The sequence below is a fragment of the Beta vulgaris genome, chromosome 5 (genome assembly GCF_026745355.1).
Source record: "Beta vulgaris subsp. vulgaris cultivar EL10 chromosome 5, EL10.2, whole genome shotgun sequence".
Lineage (NCBI taxonomy): Eukaryota > Viridiplantae > Streptophyta > Magnoliopsida > Caryophyllales > Amaranthaceae > Beta > Beta vulgaris.
In genome coordinates, this window is record NC_079206.1 from 5,032,426 (window position 1) to 5,055,285 (window position 22,860).

The window sequence follows — 22,860 nt, forward strand, 5'->3', positions numbered from 1 at the left end:
GTAATATACTTTCTTTAGATTTTTCAGTTGCACCATTTGCTTTTTCACGCATGCCAAAACGCTTCTTTGAGCATTGATATCTCAAATTGCGTATAAGTAATATCTATAAAAAGTTGGTGTTTTGAAATCCTCGCATTAAAATGAATTAAATAAGGTTTTATAACCAAAAATTGAAGGTTATAATACACTTTCGTACTTTCGCGTGGCCCGAGATCCGGACGACATAGGGTGCCTTCTAGGGACATGGGATATCATTGGAAAGGAGTCAAGTGGTTTGGAACTAATATATGGATGCATTTACGTTCATTTTGAGACAATTTTGGGTTTCACTAAAAATGAACAAATGCGGTGTGCAAAGACTTTTCGAGACAATGCAAATGGTGCAAAATACCCGCGCAATGTTATAAGTCACGTCTACGAATGTTTCGGGAGAAAATATGATCATGTCCAAAGAAGTCCAAAAATGTCCCAAAAATAACAAATATTGAAGGTCATAATACACGTTTTCGAACTTTCCTGGGGTCCCAGCTCTGAACGCCACGGGATGCCTTCTAGGGCCATCGGAGGTCATTGGAAAGGATTTAGTTGGCTTGGAACAAACATATGGATGCCTTTACGTTCATTTCAAGGCAATTTAAGGTTTCACGAGAAATGAACAAATGGGATGCCGCAGGGATTGGGGGGTGATTCGTGGAGGGGATGGTCACTGGCTTTGGGGATTTGGGAAGAAGATCTATACTAACAACTCCTTTGCAGCTGAACTCTTAGCAATCTTCGAGGCTCTCTGTCTTGTTGACAAGTACAACCTTCCAAAGGCCATAATTTATTCCGACTGTAAAGATGCTACCCAGCTCCTCATGGGTGGGGGATTCTGACCTATATTCCAATTTGATTAACATGTGCAGGCTGTGGACTACCAAGAGGCCGGATCTTCAGATTAAGCATTGCAGTAGGCGGTACAACGTTGTGGCGGACCTCATGGCCAAGGCGTGTAGGACAATGGATGGAGATAGCAGTGTAACTAGTTTTTTCCCCACCCCCCTAGTTACTGCGCAGAAAAACTTCTCTCGGATTGTAATATGTTTAACACTATTAGTTAATGAATGAAATGCCATGTTTACCAAAAAAAAAAAAAGAGACTTTTCGAGATAACACAAATGGTGCCAAGCACCCGGCCCGCGCAACGTTACAAGTCACGTCAGCTTTCTTAGGAACGTTTCGAGAGAAAATATGGCCAGGCCCAGACAAGTCCAAACATGTCCCAAAAACAGCTAAAATTGAAGGTATACACACTTTCAGACTTTTCCGGGACCAGAGCTCCGAACTCCACGGGATGCCTCCTTGGGACCTAGGAGTCATGTGGCTTGGAACGAATATGTGGATGCGTTTATGTTCATTTCGAAACAATTTTGGGTTTCACGAGAAATGAACAAATGGGGTGTTCACAAGCTTTTCGAGCCAACACAAATGATGTCAAGCACCCGCGCAACATTACAAGTCACGTCAGCTTTCCTAGGAACGTTTCGGGAGATAATCCGGAGAACTCAAAACATGTCCCCAAAACAACCAAAATTGAAGGTTATAATACACGCTTTCATACTTTTTCGGGGTCCGAGCTCCAAACAGAACACGATGCGTCCTAGGGACATGTGAGGTCATTGGAATTAAGTCATATGGCCTGGAACGAATATGTGGATGCCTTTACGTTCATTTCGAGGCAATTGTGGGTTTCACGAGAAATGAACAAATGGGGTGTTTAGAGGCTTTTCTAGGCAATGTAAATTGTGTCAAGCATCCGCGCAACGTTACAAGTCACGTCGGCACTCATAGGAATGTTTCGGGAGAAAATATGACCAGGCCCGCATAAGTCAAAAAATGTCCCAAAAATAGCCAAAATTGAAGGTTATAATACACACTTTCGGACTTTCTCGGGGCTCGAGCTTCGAACATCACGGGATGCCTCCTAGGGGCATGGGAGATTATTGGAAAGGTGTCATGTGGCTTGGATCGAATATGTGGATGCCTTCACGTTCATTTCGAGGTAGTTTTAGGTTTCACGAGAAAAGAACAAATGGGGTGCTTAGATTAGAGGCTTTTCGAGACAACAAAAATTGTGTCAAGCACCCGCGCAACGTTACAAGCAGTCACGTCGGCTTTCCTAGGAACCTTTCGAGAGAAAATATGACATGGCCCAGAAAAGTCAAAAAATGTCCCAGAAACAGCCAAATTGAAGATTATAATACACTTATGTGGACTTTCCCGTTGTCCGAGCTCCAAACGCCACGTGATACCTCATAGGGGAAATGAGACGTCGTTGCAAATGATTCATGTGGCTTGGAACTAATATGTGGATGCCTTTACGTTTATTTCGAGACAATTTTGGGTTTAATGAGAACTGAACAAATTAAATAGGGTGTTAGAGGCTTTTCGAGGCAACGCAAATGATGCTAAGGACCCGGGAAATGTTCCAAGTGATAACGACACTCCTAAGAATGTTTTGGTAGAAAAATATGATCGAGCCTGGATAAGTCCAAAAACAACCAAAATTGAAGGTTATAATACACGCTTTCGTACTTTCCCGTGGCTCGAGATCCGGACGGTACGAGGTTCCTTCGAGGGACATGAGATGTCATTGGATTGAAGTCAAGTGGCTTGGAATGAATATATGGATGCATTTATGTTCATTTTGAGGCAATTTTGGGATTCACGAAAAATCATCAAATGCGGTGTTCAGAGGCTTTTCGAGACAATACAAATGGTGCCAAGTACCCGCGCAATGTTATAAGTCACGTCGCCTTTCCTAGGAACGTTTTGGTAGAAAATATATCCAGGCCCGGAGAAGTCCTAAAATGTCTCAAAAACAGCCAAAATTGATGGTTATAACACACGCTTTCAGACTTTCCCGGGGCCGAGCTCCGAATGCCATGTGATGCCTCCTAGGGACGTGGGAGATCATTGGAAAGAAGTCATGTGGCTTGGAACGAATATATGTATGCCTTTATGTTCATTTCATGACAATTTTAGTTTTCACGGAAATGAACATATAGGGTGTTTAGAGGCTTTTTCAGGCAACACAAATGCTGCCAAACACCCGCGCAACGCTACAAGTCGCGTCGGCTTTCCTAGGAACGTTTCAGGAGAAAATGTGACCAGACCTATAAAAGTCCAAAAATGTCCCAAAAACAGCCAAAATTGAAGGTTATAATACACGCTTTCGGACTTTCTCGGGCCTGAGCTTCAAACGTCACGGGATGCCTCATATGGCCATGGTAAGTCATTGGAAAGTATTCATGTGGCTTCGAACGAATATATGGATGCCTTTACGTTCATTTCGAGGCAATTTATATTTCACGAGAAATGAATAAATGGGGTTTTAAAGGCTTTTCGTGGTAACTTAAATAGTGTCAAGCACCCGCGCAACGTTACAAGTCACGTCGGCCGTCCTAGGAAACGTTACGGGAGAAAATATGACCCGACTCGAAAAAATCTAAAAATGTCCCAAAAATAATCAAAATTGAAGGTTATAATACACGCTTTGGGACTTTCCCGGGTTCCGAGCTCCTAACGTAACGGGATGCCTCCTCGGCACATGGTAGGTCATTGGAAAGAAGTCATGTGGCTTGGAACGAATATGTGGATGCCTTTACGTTCATTTTCGAGGCAATTTGGGTTTCACGAGAAATGAACAAATGGGATGTTAGAGTCTTTTCGAGGTAATGTAAATTGTGCCAAGGACTCGCACAACGTTACAAGTCACGTCGGCACTCCTAAAAATGTTTCGGGAGAAAATATGACCAGGCCTGGAGAAGTAAAAAATGTCCCAAAAACAGCTAAAAATGTTATAATACATGCTTTCAGACTTTTCCGGCCCCGAGCTGCGAAAGCCATGGGATGCCTCGTAGGGCCATGGGAGGTCATTGGAAAGGAGTAATGTGGCTTCAGACGAATATATATGGATGTCTTTACGTTCATTTCGAGGCAATTTTGGGTTTCACAGGAAATGAACAATTGGGGTGTTTAGAGGGAGTGGGACCCCATATTAGAGTGGGACCCCTAATATGTTAGAGTGGGAGTGGGACCCCTAAACCCTAAGCCAAATACCCCTGACAAAAAAATTTATTCACCAAACACCCTCAGTTTTTTCAAAATTTACCAAATACCGCTAACTTTTTAAAAAATTCACCAGATAATCCAAATGTTGATGTTCGTTAGTCATCCGTTAAATCAAACTAATTAACCCTAAGTCAACCTAATTACCCCTAACTAATCCTAACCATCTCTCTCCCCTAACCTACCATCCCCCACTCCCCCAACAACCCCAGCCCCACCAGCCCCCAGCCCACCACTCCATCACCAACCTCAGCCCCACCAGCCACCTCCCCCTCAGCCACCAACACCAGACCCACCCCTTCCCCTCCCCCGCAGCCAGCCTTCCGCAACCCCCTGCACGCAGCTCTCCCGCAACCCCCTGCACGCAGCTCCCTCGCAACCCCCTCTCTCGTAACCTCCTCGCAAGAAATGCAGCACCACCGACTTCGAAATTCGTGATTTTGCGACGGGTTAGGAGGAGCGCCGAGTTCGAAGGGATTGGGTGGCTGTCAGTTCGAAGGTGTGAGTTCGAAAGGGTGGGGGAGGGGGGGATTCGAGCTAGGGTAGTAGGGAGGGGGAGGGGGATGGGGAGGGGGAAGGGGATTTGGGCTGGGGTGGTGGGGAGGGGGATTCGGCCTGGGTGGTAGGGAAGGGGAAGGGGAGGCGCGGCTACGGGCTGGGGGAGGGGGGCTGTGGGGGAGGAAGAGGGGGAGGCGCGGCTGCGGGCTGGGGGAGGGGGGCTGCGGGGGAGGGGGAAGGGGGAGCTGCGTGGGAGGTAGGGGAGGCACGGCTGCGGGCTGGGGGAGGGGGGCTGCGGGGGAGGAGGAAGGGGAAGGGGGAGCTGCGTGGGAGGTGGAGCCGTGGAGGGGATGGGGGCTGGTGGGGATAGGGTTGTTGGGAGGTGGTGGGCTAAGGGCTTGTGGGTTAGAGGAGAGAAGGGGATTAGTGTGAGTTAGGTTTTTAGGATTTTTAGGATTAACTAGAGTTTGTTAGGGTTAATTAATGCTAATGACTAACGGAGCTAACAGCCGTTAGTCATTAAGGGAATTTTAATTGTGTCGTGTTTTAAAAAATTTGGGGTATCTGGTGAGTTTTTTTAAAGGTTAGGAGTATCTGGTGAATTTTGAAAAAAGTGAGGGTATTTGATGAATAAATTTTTTTGTCAAGAGTATTTGGTGAATAATTTTTTTTGTCAAAGGTATTTGGTGAAATAACCGTAAATTTAAGCTAGTGAGCAATATCATAATTTCTCTAATGGTCTTTATTAGATGGGGAGGAAGCCATTCTTTTAGACTTTGGATATCCCAATTGTGATTAGGGAGAATGAATTTGTAAAGTCGCAGATTTAAATCTACTTGCTCCTTTAGTAGATTGAGGATTGAGATAAGGTTTTGATTTGGTCACCAATTGTGCAGCCAAAAGAGGAATTGAAGGGTATATTTTGAATAAAAAAACTAATATGAATCCGGTGCACACTAATTAGTGTGCACCCGATCCATATCACGTGAGTTTATGATAGTGTATATTGATATGATATAGTGTATGTTAAAATGATATAGTGTATATTAAAATGATATAGTGTATGTTACAGTGATATAGTGTATGTTAAAATGATATCGTGTATATTAAAATGATATAGTGTATGCTACAGTGATATAGTGTATGTTAAAGTGACATAGTGTATGTAATAACGATATAGTGTATGTTAAAATGATATAATGTATGTTAAAGTGATATAGTGTGTGTTAAAGCGATATAATATATGTTACAATGATATAGTGTATGTTAAAGTGATATAGTGTGTGTTAAGTGATATAGGGAGTGTTAAAGACTTAAAGTGATATAGTGTGTGTTAAAATGATATAGTGTATGTTAAAGTAATATAGTGTATGTTAAAGTGATATAGGGTGTGTTAGAGTGATATAGTGTATGTTATAATGATATAGTATATGTTAAAATGATATAGTGTATGTTAAAGTGATATAACGGGTCACGTGCCTGGACCTGGTCCACACTATTTTTAATGTGAACCGGGTCCACGCAAGTCGGATTGTATGTTGAAAGGTTTGAGAATATTTATGCAAAAGAAATTATTCAAAGGTATTTGTTGAAAAATCTGGAAAAAATTAAAATTTAACTTTTAAGTTTTAGGAGAGATCAGGTCTACCAAGGGCAAGAATCGACCATGTCCAATCAGATATAAACATAGGGAGAAATCAGCCATATCTATAATGGGAAATTGAACAACAATAATGGAGCAAGAATACCGCTTGAATATGGGACTAAATCACTTTTAACTTTTGAGTTCTTCACTATCCTCTTAAGGTGATCTTCCATTTACTTAAATGCATGTCTGTATAATTTGTATGTGGTGTTCATTTCACTACAGTAGGATTTATAAGGTTTTTTTTTCGAGAGGTTGAATTGCATGCCAGATGTTTGATAAAATGACCCAATGAATATGTGAGTGCATAATTAACAGAGGTGGCGTCCTTGAAAAAATTGGCTTCAGGGATAATTAGGTCCAATCGGGTTTGAGTAACGTGAAATCAGGGCTCACAACTCATAGGTCCAATCAGTTTAGATAAGTTCGATTTAGATAAGTTCGGGTGAAAATAACTCGTAAGATATGAATGAAATAAATACTCCACCAACATATCTATAGATATTTTTTTATTCATATATCAATGAGATTATAAGGGTTTGTGCCTCAGTATTATGTTTTAATTGAGTGTTTATGTTGACATATATGTTCACTCATCACTGTTGCAGTGGGGGTGAAAGAATGAATTAAGATGATTCATACTGTATGATTGACTGGTATAGTAGGCTCTATGCTGCTGAATTAAGAGAGTAGCAAAAGCTTTGAACGTCTGGTTAATTGTACTAACTACTATGATCATCATTGATTAAGCTTTGTGTAACCATTGCAGAGAGTCGTACTTGCGAGTGCTTTCTCTTCTTAAACCCTGTATGAATTAACTTGGATCAGACTGTTATTATATTCCCATTAGACAAGCTAACATTTATTAACTTGGATATGGGTGTAGAAAATTTGATCCCTGATATCTAGTATCTTTCAGGCACTACATAAACTACAAGTCCCTAAAGAAGAAACTCAAACAATATGCCCATAGTATAGATGATGGAATATATGATCAGCAAGCTGTTATCAAAGACTTCTCGAAGACCCTCGATTATGAGGTATCTGATAACTTCTTATGAAACACATATCTGGTGGTATGAAATTCTTATTCTAACTTAACGATTATGTATTTCCCATTTTTCCTCTTCTTTGTGTATCGTAGATTGAAAAGGTTGTACTTTTTCTCATTGAAGAACAAGGGAAACTTGCAGGGACTGTCGCCATCCTTGGACCTGATATCTTTACAGAACATGAACCTGCAAAGCTAAATTTACCCAAGATATATGACCTACAGGAAGCTTATAGGATAGCAGGGCAGGACCTTCTACGTCTTGTTTCTTTTGTTGAGATAAATGCTATTGCTGTTAGAAAGATCCTCAAAAAGTTCGATAAAAACTTTCGTTGTGGGTTCACTGATCATTATGTCTGCAGTCGGGCAAATCACCCTTTCTCGATGCTGCAAAAGCTGCTCATGCATGTGGTAATCCATCCTTGTCTGGTCCCTCTCCTCCATTCAGCATTTTTTCATTGAAAGATAGGAGTTTAACCTAAATAGATAGAATTACATATGTTGGCCATGCCTACAAAAAAAATTCAATTCCATTGAATTTTTTAGGCTATATGAGCTGAATGTGATCTTAAATTTACACAGCTATGATAAGATCATACGTCATAAAGTTTGGAAAACAACTGACAACACAAATGATGCATATACCTCTGTCAATTAAGAGTGCTGTTTCCATAGGACGATGCTTCAAATGCAACCATGTATTGTTTGCAAACCCTTCTTAAAATGAAATTTGTCAAACTCTGAGGAGACTTTATTTGACCTAGTTGTTAAAGAATATTTGTGCACAGAACTTTTTTTTCATCAATTTGATGTTGGTTACAGTATTCTAATTTAATTTGTTTCTAATCCCTCTCTTAAACTTTGAGAAACCTCCAGGGGATTTCTGCAATTGCAGGAGCCATAAGTAACGGGGTAAAAGATCTCCAAGAAGTGCCTACTTCATCAAATTTGCCTCCACCATCTCAGGTTTACATAATTATAAGCCATGACTTGTTTGTGAGCAATGTATTTGTTTCATGTTGTCCTCAATTAGTGCTGCTTGTTCTTTAATGTGCTCCTTATTCTCCTGTAAGATGATCATCTCACAACAAAATATAACTGCTACAGAATCCCATCCTTCATGAAATTGACCAAGCTATGAACAAGCTGAACGAGTCCTCGAAGTTCCTTCACAGCCTTGCTCAGCATGAGTTTATGGTGGCAGAAGAGCTTCCAACTCCCGTTGAAAGAAAAGCACATGATGATGAAAATTACCATCTCATGTCACTTCTTCTGAACTTGGTGAATGCTTTCCTCTACATGGCCAACACTTATGTTATTATTCCTACTGCTGGTAACTACTCCTTAAGCCTTGGCCATCATGCAACTACCTGTGGTGTTATAATTGGAGCAATGGCCTTCGCGCAGTTGTTCTCAACCCTGTACTTGCGTGCCTGGTCTAATAAATCATACTTTAGACCTCTTCTATTCAGCAGTGTTGTTCTCATTGTTGGAAACATCCTGTACGCATTGGCATATGATACCAACTCAATTTGGATCGTCTTGATTGGTCGTTTTATTTGTGGGTGAGTCCTTGCTTGCCCTCTTTTTCTCTATCTATATATCTTATATGAATTAATGAAGGCTTATTCTCTGACCTCTACCCTCGTTGGTTATGTTCGCTAACATTAGCTGAAACAAAACTTAAACTGATAAGTTAGATGAAACCGAAAAAGAGGACAATTGAAAGTGATAAGTTGCTGAAACTAATAATGTATAGCTACGTTTGGTAACTCATTTTAACTACCTTATATGATAAGTAGCTGAAACATTTAAGTTATTGAAATCATTGGTACTGATTGACATATACCTTGAATAATCTGAAGGAGCTTAAGAGGATTTAAATTGAAGTGCTATTTTGAGTAGCTTTTCCAAAGAAAAGGAGCTGAATTTTCTCCATCTTTACCATCTTCTCAAAAAAAAAAAAAAAAAAAAAGAACTATTTAACGTTTCAGCTACTTAATATAATAGCTCTATCAAACACCTCATGCAATCAGCTACCTCATCAGTTTTGATTCCTTTTTAGCTAATGTCACCAAATTCATCGGAAACTCCTTCTATTGCCGACAATCAGATGCCACTTCAAGCTTATTTCATGCTTGATTATTTACCAGTAAGTTAAATTATGGACAGAGTTTTTCTTTCCATAAAACCAAGAAGCTAACTACTATGCTGTGCTTATCTTATACGAATGTCTACCACTTGAATTGATTTGTATAATAAAGCTTTTAATTAATTCTGTCAAAATTGAAATATAGTTATGAACTTTGTGAACAATGAGTACAAAAGTGTACATTGTATGAAACAAGTATGAACAACCAATTTTCATTTTAGTGTAACTATTTTTTCTTTGACAATTTATCTGATTTTCATATGGCTCATTGCAGATTGGGCTATGCTAGACCAGTTAATCGGCGCTACATTAGTGACTTTGTACCCCTCATGAATCGGATGTATGCATCAGTGGGTCTTATTTTTGCCAGTGCTCTTGGAGTCTCCTGTGGCCCTGCTCTTGCTGGCTTACTTCAAGTAAGTTTCAAGATTCACAAGTTCACTTTCAATCAGGAAACCTTACCAGGATGGGTTATGGCTGCGGCATGGCTTCTTTATTTAGTTTGGTTATGCATCTCTTTTAAAGAACCTTCATATAAACAGAGTGTTGAACAAGACTCCGCATCAGGTATACTGAGTTTACCCATTTATAATGTAGTTAAAACTCTAATTTCTTTAAAGATAATCTATGAATATACTTGGAACTGGTGTAATTGGGTTCATTATTATAAGAGCTTCAGAAAATTCTAAATTCGTCATGATTAGTAGTTTGCATGTAGTGTTAGATAAAGAGCTACTTCCCTAAATATGTATGAGATATATATGCAATACAAGGCTGAGCATCAGAGTTCTGCTTTATCTGTGACAGGACAAGTAACAAGCAACGGAAGTGAGAGAACCATTACCCTACCACTGCTGCTGAACGTTGAACATGAAAATGATGATGCTCATAGAGAGCACAATAGACGTCAAAGGTCTTCTCCTCCAGGACGTGGAAGAGTCACCTATTCAGGTGCTAACGCATACAGATTACTGACACCTTCTATTCAGGTATGTTTATGAGTTATGAATGGTCTCTCATTACTGATTCTGACATTTGTTGTATGTATGAAAAGAAATGGTGTGGTAAGTAGTTATATTGTTATTTCATGAGGAAACTCTTGCCCTATTTGTTTCCCAATATGAGATGGGGGCTAATACATGCCACTAGGGACAATGCTAGAGATTGATGCAAAGAAAATACGATATCATAATCGTTAGTTTCTCAAAACTACTGAAACAATTAATCAGAAATAGAAGAGATCAGAAAGAAGCAACAGAAATAAAGCCGAATACCTGCAAAGGTATAAGCTCTGATGCTTCTCGCCAAAACAGAACATGAGAGCATCCATGTATTTTTTTTTCTTTTTCTCAGATGTATAAACATCTATGATCAAAATTTTAAGTTGGGATGGGGTGACGCCCATCTGATTCTCCCATGTAGCTTCCACCAGCAGGGCAGAGAGTTTCTAAGTTATTCTTGGGCTTTATATCTGACTACCAGTCACATTGTTATTTGGTCCTGTCATCCCCTTTGTGGTGACTGATCCAGATTCCAGGTGAAACAAGAACAAATCAAACAGTTTAAGTCTTTTGGGTGCATGCTTTATGGTGTGAGTTGAACTCGCACTCCTTTAACATTTACAAGTACCATATAAGCTAGTAATTCTCTAAAGTTGGTCAGTGAAATGATTTAGACACTTGAATCTAGGAGGGTAATCATCTATTAGCAGTACTAGTTTTATATGCACTCGAAAGCATATAAAATTCTTCATATATAACAAAGATAGAGATATGGCAATCCTAATTTTTTTTGTTTAATTAGAGTAGGTAGTTGCCATATATAATAGAGATTTGAATTGGTTTTGTAATACTTGTTGGTAGTTGGGGGTATTTAGGTAACTAAGGATGGACACCAAAGGGTCAGGAGTTCACATATAGAATAGAGGTTAGACTGTAAGAGGTTTATTCGTCTTAGCGAAAAATTTAAATCTGGTCATCTAATGACTTTCTTAAGCTCAATCTAAGAAGAAATTTCAGTTCTCAAGGCATGAAAATATCACCGTAGCAGGCCTTTTACAACGCAACTGATGCCTCATATCTGTTCTTCATCTTCTGCAGGTGCAGTTACTGGTCTATTTCATGCTCAAATATGTGGTGGAAATCTTGCTTTCAGGATCAAGTATCATTACATCACTTTATTTTGGTTGGTCTACTAGTGTGCTGTCTATATTTCTTTCTTGCCTCACCCTCACAGTAATCCCAGCAAATATCATCGTTGGAAGATATATCAGTCATAAATTTGAAGAAAGGTAACTGGCATTAGTTTCACTCAATATTTACAATGTCTAAAGGCCAATTTCATTTCACTTACCCTCAGAACACTGATACGCGACTCCTGGTTTTGGCATCTGAATGTTTTTCATCTAAAGCTGTCTATCTTTTGCAGGCAAATTTTGCTGGCATGTGAATTCATGGTCTGTTTCGGAATTCTTGTGGGGTTTCACTATAAATTTCTATATTCTGTGCCTCAATATGTTACCTATGCCCTTGTTGTCTTCATATTTTCTCAAACTCTTCAAGGTTAGACCTACTGCAATCTGCAATACTACATTACTCGTAATATAAAGTTTCAATAACACTTGATGGTGAAAATGATTCAAATGTTATTCATGAAATTTGATAGTTAAAATACCTATTATACTGTAATATGAAAGTTTCAGTTACATTTTATAGCATCTAACCATCTGCATTACTGAGTACTAACGTAACTTTCACTCGTCGCTGAAGGTGTGAACATGTTGCTCCTTTCACGCCTCACATCATCGAGATTTATGCAAGGAGCATTCAATGCAGAAGTACTTTCAAGTGAAGTAGGGGCAACAGCACGGGTGGTGGCAGATGTTAGCATAACTTTGTTCGGGCATCTTGGTAATGATAAACTTCTGAATATGACACTTTTGCCACCGTTCCTCTTCTGCATAAGCTCAATAGTGGCAACTTGCTGGAGCTACAACTCCATTTACTGAGTTCTTAACCATGGCGGTGACATCTGTTTTTTGTTGCGGAAATTGTTCTCTTCTTCTGCACTTAGTTCTCTTCTTACTTGGGTATCTGTTGGTACTCTGTATTGTAGGGAAGTACTACAGAATTCTTTTCATAGTTGATTTGTTATAGTGACTTGCACAGATTGATCATGACTTTTTGTTGTGCCTATTCTCTTTACAGCTTACTTCTAATAAGCTGTTGACATTCATCTTCAATTTGTTATTGGATTATTTACTAATACACTCGTCTTTCTTGTAAAAGTACAAGTATAAGAAACCATGAGAACTTAAGATAGCCTTTTGCTTACATTTTCACTCCTAGCTGGTATTTTATGTCACTCCTACTGCGAGTCCTACCTGCTAATCGTATATACTAACAGTTCGTTTGATAGCCAGTTATAAATTGATTATGACCATATTATTTTTTAAGGGAAGGCCATATCAAAGCCTGTGGTAATTAAGCTATAACCCTCAGGCCTCAGCTATAATAATCTGCTTCTGATGCATCAAACTCTCTTATCTAAGCCTACAACCTTTGAACAATCTCTACGAAACAAGCAAGCCTAACTAATCCTTTGCTTCTTGCTCAAACTCTAATCCTTGCTTTGCCGAAGCTCTTTGATCGGACTTGCCCGACTGATCGATCGATAAATAGTCCTCCTTTGGCTACCCGTGTAGTGTGAGCAAATAAAATCCCCACGATTGACATACTACTCTATCCTTGCTATTGCCTATTAGTTTCATCTCATCTTCAAAACAATCCAATCACCTTCTATCTCATCGGATTAGCTTGCACTTTGGACTTTGATCAATTTGTTCATACCTCGACTATACTTTATAGTGACTTGAAGAAATAAAGTATGAAACTGGAATAAGTCTGACCAATACAAAATATAAGATTACTTAAAAATTGATGTGCATAGCAAAGCCTAAAAGTCTGAAACTGACTAATCGAAAAATTAAAATTATTTAAAAAAGCTAAAGTAACATAAGAATATATTAATAAAATTTATTAAAATGTTAGAAAATTATGAAATCATCTCTACAAGTCAACCCCTTGAAGCTAAAATATACCATGTACCCAAAAAAAAAAAGGAAAAAAAGCCTAACATATAGAATATGACATAGCATATACCTCTACTAAGTTTTCTTGCTCTACCTCTTTCCATCATCTAAAAGATGGCATCTTCCTTGAGTTGTGCTACCTTTATTTTTCCTCCATCTCAAAGATCATGTTGGAGCATTTTTTTTTGATGTGGTACATAAGCTAGATAGAGAATATTAGATATTAGTAAGACAAAAGCATTTTCTTACAAATAGAAAATAAGCACACCATTGAATTATGAGTATATCCATGGCATATCTTTTTTGCCTTACTAATTTCTTCATATATAAAGCCACACTCGGGCTAGCTCATTTTCATCAAGCAATTTAAGCGCGGTATGTGCTAAATAATACGCAATTTTAGCTAAGGAGATGTAGTTGTAGGGCTTCTCTACCTTGGCATGTAGTTGATCTTTGATCAAGTTGATGTGGTTTAAGAATCAAAGTTCATGTAACACGCCAAAGGAGAGTTGCCCTCTGACTGCTTCTTCTTCAAAAATATGCAACTTTGATCCATATGCCTTTTTTTCTTCCTGGTGTCATAATTTGTTCTGAGGTAAGACCAGTACATTTGCTGAATCTGATTGCCCAAGTACATAAAGATTTTAGTTCACTTAGCTTAATCAGCTGTATAATGTGGTTAAATCGTTTTATATATAGTATGTTTGAGTAGGGGAGTTGGTATGTTGTTTAGAAGTTCCTGTGAAAGAAAAGGTATATTGTTAAAGTTTTGGTATACACTCTGTCAGCATGATGCATCGGAATCACCTATTTTTAATCCCGTCTATATATACTTAATCATTAATTTAGGAAATGAACCATTTATTTTTTTTAGCAAATAGAATTTAGAAGTTAGAATCACCTCCATTTCCTAATAGAAGTGAACTGTCCGTTTCCTAAATCAATAAGAATGTATGAAACAGCAAAATATGAGGTTTATAAGTATTTAATAATATAGGAAATGGATTCCTAATTAAGTTTTAATTATAGTATATGAGATGAAAACTCACCCCTCTTCAAAGAAAAAAAAAAAAAAAAGAGAACTTACCCATTTCCATTTGCAATCCACAGATAAGTATATTTAAGCAAGAATATATAACACCAAAGTTGAGATGGCCGAGTTGGTCTAAGGCGCCAGATTAAGGTTCTGGTCCGAAAGGGCGTGGGTTCAAATCCCACTCTCAACAAATTACAATTTTTTTTTTGTTTTTGAAGGTATGACCGCAAGAGGATCAATTTACCCAAGTATGGATCTTAATCCAACTCCTTCATTTGGAGCACTCTTAAATAGTTATCTCGTTGAATTATCAGTAGTATAAATATTTTTTTGGTAAACAATTACGAATATGACATGAAAACTTTACTGGCTAAGATAGATAAAATTTACACTTATATACTTCTAGTTATATCTCTCATTTTCTCTCCTCTCTATCTCAATTCTCAACCCTTTATCTCTTTCTTCTCGGTTTAAGAGCTGCCATGAGTTTTTTTTTTTTCTTTGGCAATGATAAGCCCTAATATTCTTTTGTATTATTAGTTTAGTTTAATATTCAGAATAAATGTTCTTCCTCTCCCTCGACCCTCATAAAGAGTTTCTCTAATACATGGACATATTCTCTTGAAAGGGTTTGGAGTGTTTTTTTTTTCTTTTTATTCAATTCCAAATTGGATTTCGTAGCAGATGCTCATATCGGTTGACCACCTCATAAAAGGCTATATGGTGAAACATCAATATGATAGAGGTCATCTAAAAGTGGATCATAGTACTAGATGCAATCTTAATTTGTTTCAAGTTGATATGTATTGTGACTTCTATTGTAGGCATCATATTTTATGTATATAAAGATCAATAATTACTTGAGATCGACTCAATCAAAGCTTAACTCGAGTGAACTCGACTCAGAAACTCGTGAGAAACTCGAATATTCAATTATTAATAGCAAAATACCTGGATCTAACCATTTCTACCTTAGGGTTGCTTTTAATGTAAGACACTTGCAAGCTACTCGAAATCTACTCGGTCAAAACTCGACTCGAGTGAGCTCGACTCAAAATGTTAACGAGTTGAGTCGAGCTAGCTCAAACTCAAACTCGACTCGTAGCATATACACCCCTTATTGGAAGTACGACTCTGCCCATATGGGTAAACCAGGGCCGCATTCTTACTATGAGAAATCACGGTACAAAGAACGAACTTTGACACGAAAAGGCATAATCGCTTAGGCACCTCCCGACACGGTGGCCCTTGGTCTTTCGCCTAATGCCTTGACTTTGCATCTGATCAATTAACGCAGCATGACAAGAGCATGAGCGAGCATGTCGTTCATGGCACCTTGTGCGGTCGTGCCTAATCAAGCTCTCAACATAGCCAGACTGGCTTTAGGACAACCCTATAGTATTTGTACAATCCACTAGATGACTAAAAATGTACATAATGATTAATACAATTCAACTATTAACATAAATAAAAAAAATAAAAATGCTTGTCTATTTGTAGCTTCCACCAAATGGTGTAGGCGTGTAGCATTCTCGTACAAAAAAGAAGGTTAAGAATTAAGATACCCTATTGTGTACGGAAGCCATGGCTTAAATGCATGTCTATTGTCTAACAACAGAAACTAAACCCTCTACGACCAATAACTGCTTGTTGACTATGTTTGCTTTATTCTTGCCCTATTGAACTTTCTCAAGTTAGGATATCCGATGGAGTTGGGATGTTTTAAATGCGTTCCATCATCACTTGACATTTTCAGCTACAAACTCACAAAAACACAACAAATCAACGAATACGCGTTTACTATATATTCCCTTTCTATATATTTATCTTTCTAACTTAGAATCTTCACATTATTCAGAATTCGAGAAAATCTTTTAAATTCTTCTCAATATATAAGAAAAGATATAGTCATGTTGAATTTTGTTTGATTTGTCTTAATGAGTATTTTATTAATATCTAATTATTACTATAATTTTTACTAATATGTAATAAAAAATATTTAAGGTTGCATACGTATTTTACAACGCGTACAAAAGATTAAAAAAATATACAGGGAGTATTTATTCCCTTGATCCCAAATATATCTCCTTCGATCCTTAGGGTGCATTATGCTATATTGATTTCCTTAAAATAAATTGCACCATTTTCAACAAATTTAAAATGATGAAGGGTCGTCTATCTTTACATCCAACTTTCTTATGATCTGAGAATATGCCTATTGTAATGGTATTTTAAGACTACTACTTCTCTGTTTTCTTTAATTGCACTATTTCGTTTTTCACGTTTGCAGATACGCTTCTTTGAATGTTAATATCTTTCATTATGTACGATTAAAGCTTATGAAAAATTTGATATTTGAAATTCTAGCATTGTGACGAATCTAACAAGATCACACGTGACTATGTTTTTTCTTACATAATGTGTTAAGAAAAGAGTGTTGTAGTGTTTGATCAATGCGGAACAAATCAATGAAATAATGAAAACGAGAAAAGCAATGAAGAAGATAAACAAGAGAACACAATGATTTACGTGGTTCGATCAAAATAGACCTACGTCAACAGGTGGGGGAATCAAGAGCTTTTTCACTATGATGTAGAAAAATAGAGAGAATAATTATAAGGAGTCCTAAAATACTAGAGGCAAAAAGTGTGTGTCAAATAATGACCACCAAGGGGATCCTTTATAACATAAAGAACCCTAACAAAACCCTAGAATATACTCCGCACAAAACCCTGAAACAAATTGCGCATCCCGTGTCAAATCCCTGTCGCCCGATCAGGCAGTCATTTTCTTCAAGCCAGGTGATGTCTCGAGAACGACCGGGTGTTGTTCGCCCGGTCATAATTTGCTAAGGGTGCCCGATTGGGCGCAAGACAAAATTCCAGTTTTGGCAATTCTTTGTAAAACAGCCATAATTTTCTCGTTTCTTAGCAGAATTGGGCATATGACCTGTCGTTCGAAGTTCTTGGAACAAGCTATCAACTCCAATTTGAATCACGTCAAAAACATTTATATATTGAGAGATATGTACATTCAAAGTAAGTCTTACTGTTTTCACAAGATTTCAAGTTACAAATAACATCATGATGCGAGACAGCTTAACAAATCAGGTGATACATAGTGCCAAAAACGTTGCAATTTAAAAAAAAAAGCATTAATAATAATGCTCAATATATTAACAAAATTTTAGTCCCTTCGTTGAGCCAATAGAAGTTTCAAAGTTTCTTTATATGTCGCTATATTGACTGATTAGGAGTCTGTTGGAAGCTTATTGCAATATTCATCATGGCCTTAATCAATAAATAATCCTCATTGGCTTTGCCATGTAAATTTGTACGCATTCATGCAAGTGACAGACATAGTGGAACGACCGAGAAAGACTTTAGGAAGAGGCCTTTGTTTTATCACGTATGCTGTATGCAACAGACTTGTTTCCAAGTGCTATATATCAGATTCAAGAGGAACAAAAACCATTTTCACACACGAAAATTCAATAATATGAGTTATTCTAAAGCAAAATTTACCAATATGACACAAAATTGATGGTTTTGGTGCAGGGAGGAGCACTAAGTATTGAATTAAAGCGAGGGTATACCTACGGCAATACAAATTATGATGCTCGTATATCTCATATAGACTTGTTCAACAGATCGGATAGGTAGGTTTTGGGTTCACTAAATATAAGCCGAGTCAAAAGTCTAGTGATTTTTCGTATTGGTTTCGATGCTAGTCGAGTTACAAGTCAAAGTTTAAGGTCAAAATTACGAGTCAGTGACACATTTTTTATCAACTTTTTATTTTTTTGTTTTTCATATAAAATGAGTATTTTATTGTATATAAATACTATATTCAATATTTAGTATAATATGATGATCATATTAGTTTCATATATATGATCTAAACCGAAAAAAAAAATTGGTAAAATAATCAAAGATGTATTTTATCATAACAATTCAAAGATATTGAATTAACGTGAAAGTAAACAATTATTTCTTGTAAATACATCCTTCGTTTTTTCTTTACTTCTATAATTTGTTCTTTCTTTACATGTTTGTCAATGCAAAACGTTGAAAAAAAAGTTGATATTGTGAAAATATATATCGAGACGAATCCAACAAGATCCCATATAACAATGTTTTCCTTTATGTATAAATAATACAAGATGGTCAAAATAGAATTTGTGAATGGTGTCAAAAGTCAAAATGGTACTGGAACTAAAAATGTGGCGGAAGTATATAATATATTTGATTATTTATTAGTTATATTATTAAATATATTATATTTTACATACAATATAGATTACTCTTTAACATTTCACAAATTCTTGAAAAAAACGGTCTCACGTCTAACTGATGGTATGCTAATAGTGGAATTAGTTAAGCGCTTGAACCTATTAGTTATGCTAGTAAAACCATCATATTTCTCCATTTATATTTTCTCTCTACTCTGCCAACCCTTATTTCTCTCTCTAATTATGTCCATCTCCTCTACCCCTTACGTTTCTCTCTCCTTTGCACTGTCATTTTCCTCTCCTCCATCCAACTTTCATTTCTCTTTAATGCCTACATCTCTTTCTTTTTCTTTCTTTTTGTTCGAATATTTGAAACTTTCAACTAATTTCCTTTTTCATGTCTTCTTCGATATTAATGATGAGAATTTGATGATGTTTAGTTTAGTTTCTCCCGCTTAATTAAACAACATTGTTGCATACATCAAAGTCAAGTAAGTATATTCTTAATTTTCCTAATAAAGTATATTCTTAATTCTCAAAGCTTAGTTTCTCTCACTGTTTTGACGGGATCATTGTTTACCTCTATCAATGAGTCTAAACTGTAATGTATCTCTTATTATATGAGCTATGGGTTTTATGTAGATTATTAAAGTTTTCGTTGTAATATATGTTTTGGGTAAGTAGTTGTTGTTTTCAAGTAATAAGTTATCATTCCCGGGGTATAGTTATGGTTGTGTTGTTATGGGTAAATAGTTATATTTGTAAGGTTAATAGTTACGGTTTTTAGTTATTAGTAATTGTGTACACGTTATTAGTTATAGTTTTCTTGTTATTAGTTATAGTTTTGGCACTGGGTTAATAGTTATATTTCTAAGGTTAATAGTTATTGTTTTAATTAGTTATTAGTAATAGTTTATACATTGTTAGTTATAGTTTTGATGTTATTAGTTATAGTTTTCGAGATAAAATATGATCTTGGGTGGATACTGAATAGTTATGGTTTATTTGTTATTTGTTATGGTTTTCAGGTTAATAGTGATTGTTTTGGATTGTTACTTATAGGTTAGATAAGAAGTTATTGTATTTATGGTTGATGTTATGGTTTATTGGTTGATTTAATAATTATGTGTTTTAGTTTATTGTTAACATATTTTCATTAAGTAGTTGAACAATTTTTGCAATTGGTTAATGATGAGTGATATTTATATCACTCTGAACCCCTTATTTATCCCTATATATAACCTTCCTTTTCTATTTTACCCTCTTTTATTAGTTTGTTTTGCTTAAAATGCACCTTTTTTGTTTTACTAGTTCTTTTTAGATATGTCTTTGTTTTACTTTTCAAGTGTAATACCCCGAATTTTCAAACGATTATTTTATTATTTATTAAAGTTTAATATTATTTCCACTTATAATTTATTTTATAATAATGCGATTTTATTTGATAACTATGTTTATTAAAATAATGATTTCATTTATTTTGATTTATTTAACAAGTTTCAATTAAATCATTTTATTATTCATTTTTTATTTCTAATTTATCAAATTTCATAAATTGGTTTATGGATACTTTTGTCCATGTTGTCCATCCATTAGTAACCCAAACCCAAATATTAGTCCAAGTCCATGTGTCTTTTACCAAAAAGAAAAGCTAAAATAAAATAAAAAAAAGAAAGAGAAAAAGAAAAAGAAAGAAGATGAAACGTTTCTCATCTTCTTCCCTCCTCTCTTCCTCCTTCGTCTGAATGAATTACAGCTCAAAAGGAGCAATTTTTTTTTTCAACAATTCAACCTTGTCAGAAGGAAACTTGATATCAGTCCACAAAATCAGATATTGAGTAAATATTTTCAAAGTTCTAACTCTCTCTCCTCACTTCCTCCATTAATGGAGTATTGACCAAGCTCCACAAGTTCAGAAATTTTCCCCATAAATACTGATTCATTCACATCAAAATTCCCAAGCAAACTAAACCACAAAGGTTGCTTCAATTCTCCTCTTCTCTTCCTTGAACTTCTGAATTTAATTTTGAAAATTAAAATAAAATTTAAATACAAAAATTTCTCTGTTTTTCTTATCTCGCCGGAAACCACCTTTGAACCACCACAACAAACAAGTCGAACCACCAGCAAAACCCTTCGCTACCCTCTTTTCGCGGCGCCTCTGCTGCGTCGCAACCCGCGCCCAACCGCCTGACCTCCGACCTGTCAGACCACCTTGCCTGAGTTGGCCGTGCGCCGGCCAAGACCGAAACACCAGCACCACAGAATTTCCTTCGCCTCCCTGTTCCCCTTCTTTCGCCCTCTCTGCTTCGTTCCTCTGTTTGAGGAACTGAGATTTTAAATCTCCTTTCCCCTCTTTTGTTTTCTCTTTTACTTACTTAAGTTTAATTGGTTTTAATTAGTTTGTTCACTTTTATTTTTAAAAACCTATAAATTTCCTAAACTAGCTTATCTTATTTAGTATATTTAAGTTAAGTTAAGTTAATCTTTTATAATTTGATAATGTCTTTTAATTTTCTGATTTAGAATAAGAAGTAAAATAAAGTTAGTTTCTATGTTTAAAATAATTGTTTAAAATTTATAAAAAAATAAGTTGGAGTAACATTTCATTACTTGAAAGGATTTCATAAATGATTTACTTTGATTTATAAACTCTCTTAAACTAATTATGAGATTTCTTTAAGTTATTGGAATTATTAAATCGTTTATATTTATGAACGTATATAAAAAGGGGTTATTTAGGAACTAACTTAGATCCCGTTAATATTTATTGTAGACTCCGATTTCGTAGACGAGGATTATCAAGAGCGCTAACCTGTTCGTGAACTTAACTTTTGGGCACGCGTCACGAGGTAATCTCCGATGTCCATCTAAACATAGATCCCGTTAGCATAAAACGAATTGATTACGTGATTACTATGTGCTTATAAAACTTATAAGTATGGACTATAATTATGAATTATCGATTTAATGCGGATTATGAATACGAATGACAAATGGACAATGATTATGGATTTTCGATTATGAACATGACTATGGACGATGTACGATATGACATAGATGTTATTATAACGTTATTAAAATCGATTAATCTTATTATGATATTATTATAGATATTATTATTACTATCATCATCATCATCATCATCATCATCATCATCATCATCATCATCATTATTATTATTATTATTATTATTATTATTATTATTATTATTATTATTATTATTATTATTATTATTATTATTATTATTATTATTATTATTATTATTATGATTATCATGAGTATTATTACCGTTATTAATATTAAGACCTTATGAAAGTTGAAGTTGATAAGAACTTGTGTTGATGAACGATTATAAATCTGAAGTGATAAATGAACTCAAGTGACGGTTGTGAATATGAAATGAGTTATTGAAATCTCTATGAATGGCTTGAGATTATGATGGATTGAATATGTTCACACTGGTTAGAACAAGATGACGTAAATTGAATAAGATGACGTAAATGTATATGTGAATTATGTGATGACGTGAATTAAAAGATGTTAATCACGTAAAGTGAAATATCGGAGGGAAATGATGAACAGGTTGCCCTGTATGAGTGGTTCAGCGGCCCCTACAGGTTCTCTGGTTATTATGCTGATTACTCTGTTACTGTCTTCCTTCTATCTTGTTGTGATCCAAGTAGAAGGGGTGTCACACTAGGGACTCTGTTATGGCCATTATGATTTTCGTAGGTGGTTACAGGGTTTCGTCCCGGCCTACAAGTAGGTGGTTACAGGGTTTCGTCCCGACCTACTATGTTGAAGTAAGTGGTTACGGGGTTCGTCCCGGCTTACTGGCGTTCTCTTTCCTCTCCTTGAATAACTAGATTTAATGGAAGTAATGATATGATTATTCAGTATATATATGTGTATATGTGTTATGACTTTCAAAACTATTGATATACTATTTTACAAAGTATTTTCAACTTAAGTATTTTACGGGATGGAGTTGGAATTACTCAGTTTATCTGATTTTCGGGAGCTTGTCTCTCTTGTCTCTTTTCA

The 22,860-nt window shown here is 36.3% G+C and overlaps 1 protein-coding gene and 1 non-coding gene across 2 annotated transcripts; both read left to right on the plus strand.

The window, feature by feature from the left end:
* Positions 1 to 659: 659 nt before the first annotated feature.
* On the plus strand, positions 660 to 12,720 carry LOC104892357 (SPX domain-containing membrane protein At4g22990). The gene is made up of 12 exons (XM_048645684.1): positions 660 to 799; positions 906 to 1,017; positions 6,299 to 6,414; positions 7,173 to 7,293; positions 7,398 to 7,715; positions 8,181 to 8,270; positions 8,412 to 8,869; positions 9,731 to 10,023; positions 10,264 to 10,445; positions 11,556 to 11,746; positions 11,884 to 12,017; positions 12,225 to 12,720. The coding sequence occupies exons 1-12, from the start codon at positions 660 to 662 to the stop codon at positions 12,461 to 12,463; spliced, it is 2,394 nt and encodes a 797-aa protein (XP_048501641.1). The 3' UTR covers positions 12,464 to 12,720.
* Positions 12,721 to 14,691: 1,971 nt separating this feature from the next.
* TRNAL-AAG (transfer RNA leucine (anticodon AAG)) lies at positions 14,692 to 14,772 on the plus strand. Its single transcript has one exon. It is a non-coding gene; the product is annotated as a tRNA-Leu (tRNA).
* The last annotated feature ends 8,088 nt before the right edge of the window (positions 14,773 to 22,860 follow it).